We start from the raw sequence: 11,000 nt of genomic DNA, 5'->3' as shown, positions 1-11,000 counted from the left end.
TTGGTGTGTGTGTGTGCGTATACGATTCCCCCGCCATACAATCGGGGTCGGGGTCAGGTGTCCCCCGTGCAGGGAGGGAGGGGTGAATACCCGTCCAATGTACAGGACACTGTGGGGGTTCAGGGGTGTCATCTCCCTCCTCAGGGCTCGTCATCCTAATCCATCCCATTTGTTGCTTTTCAGTAGAAGATCCGCGGAGATCCCGTTCTTCCATCCCCTCGCCCTGACCTCCGACTATGACCTGCAGCAGCCGGTAGAAGGTGCACCGACTTGGCTCCAACCGCAGACAACCCGCCCCGATTACCTGGCTGGAGGGAGAGGAGCTGCTCGGCCTGTCCAATGACCCTCCGATCGCCCGACACCACGGACAGTGCGAGCGCCATAGAGAACGGGGAGCAGGGATCATCACCTGGGGGCAGCGAGGTGAGCCCGACCGGGGACGAGCGCATTGCAACCTCCATGGTGGAGCTCCGGAGGTCAGGTCAGTTCACCGCAATGACGAGCCTTCTGTACACTGCCAATGATAGGTCACCTGTTACTGGAACCCAGGACCACAATACCATGGGGAGGTGGGTTGTCCATGGCAACCAATCAGCTTCTAACTTTCATTATCAAGTCTTAACTAAACAAACTCTAGAGATAAGCTGATTGGCTACTATGGGCCACTGCTCCAGATGCTGTCTGCTCCAGCTTTCATAAATGATTCCCTCCAATGGTTGGACAAGTCACATCATATTGTTTCTGATGAACAAAACTGCCTGTATGGAGGAAGGAAATGGAAGTTACATTTTTATATTTTTTTAAATCTAATAAATATACATATACTCAAAAGAAAATGTACCTATTACAAAAATACAGTTGACCAGTGCCATTTAAAAAAATAAATATGTACTGTATACAGTCAACTGTATTTGTAATCGTACTTTTTATGCAATATATATTTACAAACACACACTTCTAGAATGTGTAACGGTGCAGTTCTTGGTCAGTATGTGAACAGATGAGTCTGATCAGGTATAGTTAAAGGGAAGGCAATGATCACAGTGTCTCCTGTCTCCAATGCCGCTGCTTGAACCTCAGTGCCTGGTAAAGCTTCCGCCAGAGCCTTTACTAAGCAATAGATAAAAAAAGGGCGCTCACAAGGGGATCCTTACGTTGTAGGCTACGACCAAGGCTCAGTTTGGGGGCTGAAACATGTCAGCGTTTGTTTGCTGCTGTTATGCCTTTTTGCAAAAAAAGAGTGGATGGGCTGGTCCCCTGGCGAGTGCTGGCTTTTGACCTATTACTAATGTAAAGATGATTCTGAAGAAAGGGGCTTGCCCCTGAAACGCGTCAATCTTGGCTGAGTGCGGCCGGTGGATGGCGATGTGACCGAAGGCACCGTGTTACATAGTCGGGGCGATACCATGTTGGGTTAACAGACAGTGTGACCTCTCGTTTGTTGTTAAAGCCTGATGAAAACGTTTGCTTGTGAGTACATTTATCCCTTGTTTTATTTATCTTAATAAACTATTTTACACACGGAGGTGGCGCACTGTTCCCTTTTTGTTTTCTAATGTAAAGTCATGTGCTGTGATGCAGGTTGTTAATGAGTGTCGTCACTTTGGAAGAAGTTGGTTTATGGTGCGCACGTCAGACGAGCCTGATCTGTCATAACAGAGCTTTTGTTTGGATACAATCGGCTTACTTTGTCACTGGCTGATCCTGAACAAAGGCGTGCACATGCCGTCCTCTGTCCATTCTACATCCAGTCTGCTGCTGGCTCAACATCCAGCGCCCGTTCAGCAGAAGAGGTCGAAGTTTGAAATCTACTGTTCACCTTTTAATGCATTCATTAGTTTAGGGTTAAGGGGGTGGTGGGTTTTGTCATCAACATGCAGATTGATCATACAGATTTTTTTTATTATGATGGTAAACGGATATTTATTTTATACTGCATTATACAGAGCTTCTGCCTCCTGGGATATTACAATGCTAACATTAAGAACTAATACATAATGCATGCTCTTTCCATGTGCATATTTAACAATGTCCACAGGATCACAATCTACAGTAAATGTAGTCTGGATTTGTGATGGTATCATCCTACAAGAGTAGTCTTTACCTCATATAAAGGCTGCTATTAACTGTCCAGAAAGTACATGGTAAATGTAATGAGCAAACCTCTAGGATGAGCTCTACCACTAGTCCCATGACCTGTGCCATGGCACACATCTTATGGCAATCACAATGTTGGCAATTTGAGTATGGCCAGGAGACTCCACTGATGTTTATTGGTTAGCATGGCTGCATGATGCCAGCAAGGGAAAAACTGGGGGGGAATTCATAAACTGGAGCAGTGAGACTCTGGAGCAGTTGCACATGGCCACCAATATTCTGTTTCATTTTCAAAGCTTAAAAGAGAACTATGTGGTAACCTTTTTATCCCATAGTTCTCTTTAGGGTCACGGGCAGACATATACTAACCTCCTTCCGTGACCCAAAGCTCATTTTATAGTGGGCTATATCTCTCTATATGCTGAGAGCGCCCCAGCTGGGATGGATCCCGACAATACTGTCTAGATCCACCCAGCTGGCTGATTGACAGCAGGCTCTTCCTGTTCCTCCAGTCAGTGCTGCAGGATCGGAGAGGGGAGGGAGGAATCCCTGCGGGGAGCGGGAACGGTTGAACAAGCTGTAAAAAGAGAAGTTAAAGTATAATTAAAGCCTCCAGTGTTTTTGCATATATCTACGGCTAGCAAAAAGTGTAAAAAAAAACGCTTTAAATGCGGTTTAAACTCACCTGTGTCTTCCCCGCGTGCTCCCGTCCGAAAATGTGGAGAGACACAAGGTAAGTCTATAGACGCATGCAGACACCGTGGGACAGGAAGTGCCAGCAGGGACAGATAAAAACGACAGGAAAGAAGATCGGATTAAGAAAGATAATTTAAGGCGATGACATTAACTTAGGGGGAGGGAAAACATTTTTTACTTTAAAGGAGAACTATGAGGTGAGTGATTTTTCACTCACCTCATAGTTCTAGCTGACCCCTGACAATGAGACTGTCACAGGTCGGCTCAGTAGATCGGGAGGTGAGCGAACACATACCGGTGTTCGCTCACCTCTCGATCCTGTCACGGCTCTCTGCTGTGAAAGGAGGAGGGGCTGGATTCCCCCCTTCCCGCTCCGATCTGCCAGCGCTGACTGGCCGAACGGACGGGGGAGGGGGCGGGCACAGCTGGCTCTGCCTCTAGATAGGCAGAGCCAGCTGTCAGTCACGCAGCTGGGCGGATCCCGGCACAATTGTCGGGATCCGCTTCAGCTGCGGCGTCTCAGTATACCGCGAGCAGCAGCTGCGGGTTCTCAGTATACTGAGACTAGGGTGACGGGAGAACGCTAGTTTGTGTCCTCCCGTTACCCTAAGGAGAACTATGGGGAAAAGCCTTAACCCCATAGTTCTCCTTTAATGTCACTTTAAATGGTTGCCATGAGCAACTGCTCCAGATTTTGTCTGCTCCCGTTTTTATGAATACCCCCAAGTAATTCCCTTGTTGGCATCATGCTGCCATAGTAACAATGAAACATTGGTGGTCCATAGTAGGGTCACAGACTGTGTTCTGCGCATACTTGCTTGTGCTATAGCAGCGTGACAAATGTGGTTGTTGAGGGGATATTCATGGGGTGCCATGAGACATTTGCATTTATTTTTCTCTTAGTAGGCTAGAAGTCAGTGAAGAGGTGGAGGGGCAAAAGTGGACCACTGGTAAAAGTAGAATGCTTTGTTAGGCATGTCTCTAAGCCCACATGTATTATCCTTCAGAGGGAATATAAATGGAGAAATACGTTTTTGTTTTGTATTATTTATTGAACTCCATATTCTGTCATTTATGAGTGTTACTGGATCTAAGGTTATTCTTTAAGTTAGGTAGGGGCTTTATGCAGCACTGGTATATTGGGTACATTTCATTATAATAATTAGATTAATTTAGATCAATTCATCAAAGAAAAATATGGAATAATATACATACATACATACATACCTTGTGTTGTTTTTATTATACACCTATTTGTATACTTTGTTTTTGGTTTTGTTTTGACTTGGCGCCAATCATATTGTTACATAATGTTGTGGTATCTTGTATCATTGCAATGGTTGCAATGCTAGAAGCCAATAAACTGCTTCCAAGAAGCAAACAATGAGAATGGAATACATGAGTTTATACAGTGAAGCATTTTGCTTAAGGTCAGCAAACATGTATCAGATGAGATACTCCAGAGGAGCACTTGGTAGTTCTAATGTCTCCAATGGCTAGCTTCTTTTACTAAATTCAGTCATTCTAGATAATAGTCACTTTTGTGTAGCGATATATCTAGGGTTTAGCGGGTACAAAATAAAAAGCAACCTGATAAATATATGACAGGATCTATGAACAAAAGTCACACTTTTATCACTTTAAATGAAGGCAAAGTATTCACTGACGCATGAACCTAATACGAGAATGCTCTGTGCTAATAACAATGATGACATTGCTCAATTAGGAATGCTTTCTCCAATAAGAACAAGTGTTTGGTTGTAAGTCACTTGATGATGGCCTTTTAGCTTTTATATTAGCACAGGATGAGATGCACTATAGACACAATGCACTCAAATTATTTATCAAATAATTCTTGGCTGAGGTTGATTTGACGCAGTTTTTCTAAAACTCAGTATCCTCATTTACTATGGAGGCCATGGAGAAACAAAGAAGTCAATAGTGAAGAAAAGTAGCATAAGTATATATGAATTTTGATGTACAAATGCAAGTTACCGTACAATATGCTGCGTATATGCGGGTATTGTCCCATATACAGCATATGCAGATAAATAGCTCCATACACATGGCTGCGTATGCACCATATATTTGCACTGCATAAAGATGCGCAAAAACAGAATGGACCCAAGATGCGTCCGGGCAACGTATTTCTGCGTATTTTACGCGCATATACAGTTCATTAAAATTTCTATTATGAATGATGCATTCTGGGATAGTGCATGCATATACGTGTTTATGCGCAGTATACCATTTTGCTCTTGCGTTGTGTGTGCATGAGGCCTAAGACTTTAGGGAGTCTGTTTTTAAATGTCTTCATGCAAGATTCACACCACTTTCATCCAGGATTTATACACTTTTTTCAGTTAAATCATTTTAGAAAAAGGAGGGAATCCTGGGTAAAAGTTGTTTTTGCATCTTTGCGTGAAAACAATAATAAATAGATCTCATATATATTTTTGGCAACATCATTTGCTCATTTTCTAGAATTATAAATGTAACCACTCCAAGTAAGAAGTGAAAATAATTAACTGCTGAATCTATCCAGGAAACATTGAGGCTGTGTTGGAGCCAGGATGCCCACTCAGTGCCTTTCCATTTTTATTATGCCTTGCAGCCAGATTTAACAGTCTTCTTAAGGAGCCCATTAGGGATGGGCTCAAAGTTCGAGTCAAGCAAGAGTTCGACTTGAACATCGGCAGTTTGTGTGTTCGGCAAACACACGAATTGTCAGGGCATTTGCCGCACAATGCCTCGTGAGCCCTGACCACAGTTCAGGTTCAAGACTTTGCCCAATCAGGGCACCGTACTCTGTAAGAGCCAAGATGGGGCAAAGTAATGATGACTTTGCCCAATCATGGCTCACCTGTCGGATGCCATACAACTGGTGCGGGTCGGCGGGCGTTGTGTTTTTTTTTATTTTTTATTATTTCAGTGTGTCGCCGTGTGCATTCCACTTTTCTAGATGAGAGGCAACTCTGCCTCCCCCTAGTGCAGCACTGTCAGTTCTTGCGCCCAGCAGCCATTCAAACATGCTGCCAGGTGCTAAGTGTCTCCTTGAGGTGGGAAGGGCTGGGGCTATGGCCATGAGGGAGCTCCATCCATACTTACAACTCCCTCGTGTGTCCTGTAGAGGTGCTTGGACCGGAGTGATGTCACATTGTGGCTCCCGTCACCTCTACAGGGCACGCAAGGGAGCTGCGTGCCCTGCACATATGAATGGAGCTCTCTCACAGCACAGTAGCCCATGCTGGACCCCAGGCTCAGGATCAATTCCAGTTCTTGTAAGGTATGGAGACTATACACCTCCCACCCACAGTTCAATCTCCTGCACTGGAACGAGCGGTACCGCAATGCTGTGCGTTCTAGTGCAGGGTGACTTGGGTCGCGACTTAATGACCAAAGACAAATGTGGATCCTGAGGTTACACAGGTTGAGAAGCACTGGCTTAAAGGGTCTAGTATGTCTTTTTGGGGGGAGCCCCACGCTTTTTTTTTTTTTTTTTTTTTAATATGGGGTCCCTCCTAATTTTTTTACCACACCTAAAGGCTCTGGTATTGTTTGGGAGGGGGAACCGCTTATTGAGCTAGAATTGAAAGAGGGTTCTTGGCAGCAACGAAAATTTATGATAGAAAATCTATAGGTGTATGGCCAGCTTAACACTGGGCTTTGGCAGGACTTCAAATTCTTGGCACATGATTTCGTGCTTTACAACCTTACTGTCATGCTGAACTGTGTGTGTGTGGGTGCACTTCAGTGAGCTCAGACAGAGGGTGGGGTTAGAAGCAGTGGGATCAGACAGCAGGCAGGGTTAGAAGCAGTGGGATCAGACAGAGGGCGGGGTTAGAAGCATCGGGATCAGACAGGAGGCGGGGTTAGAAGCAGTGGGATCAGACAGAGGGCGGGGTTTAGAAGCAGTGGGATCAGATGGGGGGTGGGGTTAGAAGCAGCGGAATCAGACAGAAGGTGGGGTTTCACTTGGCTATGTCTGCAGGTGCCCATAGATATTAGATGACCATATTCCATTCTGTATTTTTTTTTGGTATGAATGTATTGCCTAGGGCACCACAAGACAGGTCTGCACACATGTTTTTGGGGGTTATAAATCAATGGCTAGTGGCTATTGTTTTCCCTAGCATCAGAAATGCCTTTAAGGATGTGCCCCCTCTTTCTTTGTTACCCTAAACAGGGGCTTTTGTGTGACTAGAGCGATCATTTTAGCGAAGAAAAGAAGAGATTGTGGGACAGTCAATTCATGCATGCACATCTGACTTTCACCTAATGTCTGCGATGCTTCATCACCTGGTTTCCCCCAGGTGTAAATTATTGTGGTTAAAGGTTGTGCTGGCTTTTTCTTGTATCCTGTGGATTCGAACATTGAGACATTGCTTAAATGTTTCTTCTTCTTGTTCTATTGGCTGATGAGGGCTTCCCAGTCTTTACTGACTTATGGTTGGCATGCAACATACTCCAAACATCTAACAGGTTTCGTGCCAATATCTCAGTGCTGTCCAGTAGACATTGGGTATGTATTCTCCTTGGCTTCTCTGTTTTGTCTCCAGGCCTGCCAGCAATTCCCTGGTATGTTATTTATATCTACGGGTATTTTGTCATGTTGGTGCTGGGCAGAGGGGCGGAGATGTGTATCGAATTTAATTTTCATAGATTGTTCAGTGAGGTCTATATTACAGTTGGAGCCTACTTCACCTCCTGACTATGTATTCTGCTCTTTATTTTATTTTGCTCCTTGGCTGGGTAAGGGAAGGTCCCCATCCAGCATCTCGTAGATCTGTGGCTGTGCAATCTAGACTTGTGTACATGGAGCAATCGGACCACTGATTCCAAAGGGAGGTAATGATGGTGTTTTGATCTCTCACCAATGAGTAGAATTGGTCATCAATGATGCACCTCTCCCTTTAGTGTAAATGTGAAATGTATTTGATTGGAGTGTATTTAATCACTTGAAGACCAGGGTGTTAAACCCCCTTCCTGTCCAGGCCATTTTTCAATATTCAGCGCTGACTTTGACTGACATTTATTCTGTCGTGCAACACTGTACTGAAAGGAATTTTATACCATTTTTTTGGGGACAGATAGAGTTTTCTTTTGGTGGTATTTAATCACCACTGGGGGTTTTATTTTTTACTATGTAACGAAAAAGAACCGAAGATTTTGAAAAAAAAAAAAACAGTTTTCCCTACGTTTTATAAAACCATTATTATTACCCAATTTTTGGGTAAAATATAAGACTGGGTGATGTCGGGTAGACACCAAACATGTCAAGCTTTAAAATTTGCATGTACGGTACCCGCAAAATCGCAAAAAAACTACCGTGCCTAAATTGGCCATAAGCGACGCTTTAAAAGCTTTTACCGCTCATCAATTTAGTGTTATCAGTGATTGATGGCCCTAAAATATTGCTCGCACTCCCACGTTTGCGGTGATATGTAACATGTGGCGTAATTGTTGTTTTCGCACGTAGGTGCACTCGATGCATATTTACGTTTATAAGTGTGTCCACGCGGGGCTGGGGGACGTAAAACTTTTTTTTTTTTTTTAACATGAGATTTAAATTTTAAATTTTTTTTCACTTTTTTTTTTTTTTTACACTTAATTTGATTGCTATCACATAGGGGGCTAAAAGCCCCCTATGTGATATACAAACAACAATGACAGGTCCTCTTTATGGAGACATCAGGGGCCCCCAAGACCCCTAACGTCATCTTGGGACCCCCAAAGAAGCTGATGAAGCAGAGATCTGCTTTGCCATCTTCTTCTCTGGCTCTCAGCCAGAGAAATGACAGCTAAAGGCAGAAGTGATGCAATACACATCGCTTCCGCCTTTAGAGAGAGAAGGAGAAATCAGCGGTGGGGGACATTCTGACTCTCCTCCTTCTCTCTACTAGCAGCTGCTGTGCTGGTGTTCTCGGTCCCGGGCACCGCAGGCGGGACAGAGGTGCCCAGGACAACCGGGCACGGAGTCATGAAAGCGATCGGCTGGCTGTAAAGCCGCCCATATGCTTGTATGAAACAGCCAGTAGTGGCTGTTTACCTTCCAGGCAGGATTCTGCTTGCCTGCGGGAAAAAAAATTTACATACATGTACGTCCAACCGCCGGGAAGGATCCGCAGTCGGCCCAAATTTTTACAAACGGTGGACGGCAATGGGTTAAACTGTACGTGCACTTTAAAGTAGGAATGCACAGATACCAACTATCATACATAGTACAAGTACTGATACTTTTCCAGCTCCACGACTAGACTAGAGAAAAACTCAAAAGTTAGGAAGTACAGACTAATGATTTCAGGACAGTGATGAAGCACCAGGGTCTAGTCGCAGCTGCAACCCTGGTAGTCCACGTGAAAATGCCAAGTATCTGCACTGGTATCTGTGCATCCCTACTTTAAAGTTCACCTGTGGCCAGAATATGACCATTTATGCATGAACATATAATTAACAAGCAGTAAATGAGCTTAAAAAAGAAAACCTCAACAACCTCCTGTAGATGGTTACTGCTGAGTAATTCATCCTCAAATTTCATAACAAAGACACTCTGACTGCATTGTACTTGGGTTCTCAGCAGCTCTATCTCAGTCCTCTGTCTTTACCAGTAGTGACCTGGTAGCCTTCTAATGTAAACAAATAACAAGTGCAATGTGACTATAAAGTTAATGCTCGGGGAGAGAGCAGAGCGAGATAAAGCTGCTTAAACTTTGACTTCAACCAATTCCAGAGTACCTTTGTAATGAACTTTGAGGATTAATTGCTTCCCAGTGCCTGAAGCAACAGAGGTCAGTGAAGACTAGTCCTTTAGCTCAACTACTGCCCCTTAAGCATGTGTACATACTGGAATGTCCGTAGTCTGGCCACATGTTCCTTTTAATAAAGTATCTCTTAGATCCAGCTGCTATTTCCCTAGTGCAGGTTGCAAAATAACCTTATTTGCCAAGATAACTCAGTTTCTTCCCTCCTGGCATTAAAAACACACTGCCTTGTTGTTTAGAACCCTCTATTGACTCTACTTGGCCCTATTCTAATCCACGTGGAGCAATGAAACTGTCCAGTCTACAATTACATATGAAGGAATATACTGGGTTTATTTAAAGGGATGTGCAAATAGAAACCAACCGCACATCTTCTTTCATTGTTCTGATTACTGTAGAAGGAGAGACCAAATTTGGTTCCTATGGGTTATTGGTTTTTGCAGATCACCTTTGCTCTGATAGCTGTCCTGACCATAGAGTACAGAGAAGAAGGGGTGTGACTGAAAGAATAAGTGTGTTTATAAAGTAAGTATAGGGCGTACTTTTCTTAAACATCTGCATATTTATTTATTTATTTATTTATTTATTACAGGTATTTATATAGCGCCGACAATTTACGCAGCACTTTACATAGTTGCACATTCACATCAGTCCCTACCCTCAAGGAGCTTACAATCTAAGGTCCCTATCTCACATGCATACATAGAGGGCCAACTTAGAGAGGAGCCAATTAACCTACCAGCATGTCTTTGGCGTGTGGGAGGAAACCGGAGTACCGGGAGGAAACCCACGCAAGCACAGGGAGAACATGCATATTCACCCCTGTTTGGCTTTTTGGGACTTAGAGATATATTTTAGGCCTGAAGATTAGTTACCCCCCAGAATGATATAGTTTCTGAAACCACAGATGCTGGAGAATGAAATGGTGGAAGTTGCTATTTTCTACTAACACACAATATGTGTGCAACTGTTTTTTAAACTCAAATTTTTAATTAAAAAATGCATTCAAATTAGTTTAATGCATACAAAATGATAAAATACCAATTTGTTTGGTAAAATATAAAAGGTAAAGTTTGTGCCGAGTAAATAGATGACAAACCTATCAAACCTTAGGACCAGTGAAATGGCAAACTTCAGTACCCAAATTGTCAATAAGCAACACTTTAAAATCCTTTACATTAGTTTAGTGTTAACCATGAATAATGGCTGTAGAATCGTTCCAGTATGCGTAGCAATATGTAATGTGTGGATCTATTGTCATTTTTGCACCTGATGTATACGTTTAGGTACATATGTGTATATGGGGGCAGGGGTGTGTATATACAAACACGAAAAAAATTGCGTGGATGGCCTAGACCCTGGCTACCTAGGCAACCTCTCCCCCTTTCTAAAGTAACATTATAATAAATGTTTGATATATTTTTATCCAGTGTGTACTTACCTCTC

At 43.4% G+C, this 11,000-nt stretch overlaps 1 protein-coding gene across 1 annotated transcript in view; it reads left to right on the top strand.

Annotated features, from left to right (window-relative positions):
- The first annotated feature begins 250 nt into the window (after positions 1-250).
- The window catches only part of SOCS2 (suppressor of cytokine signaling 2), a 21,272-nt gene continuing 10,522 nt past the window's right edge, over positions 251-11,000 (top strand). The window contains exon 1 of the mRNA XM_018560239.1: positions 251-481. Within this exon, the coding sequence (XP_018415741.1) occupies positions 340-481 (142 nt within the window). The 5' untranslated portion in view covers positions 251-339. The remainder of the gene's footprint in view (positions 482-11,000) is intronic.

This window comes from Nanorana parkeri, unplaced genomic scaffold (assembly GCF_000935625.1).
Source record: "Nanorana parkeri isolate BGI_ZX_2015 unplaced genomic scaffold, ASM93562v1 scaffold442, whole genome shotgun sequence".
In the NCBI taxonomy this organism is placed as follows: Eukaryota; Metazoa; Chordata; class Amphibia; order Anura; family Dicroglossidae; genus Nanorana; species Nanorana parkeri.
The sequence above is the reverse complement of the archived record's forward strand: the minus strand, read 5'-3'. Positions and strand labels throughout refer to the sequence as shown.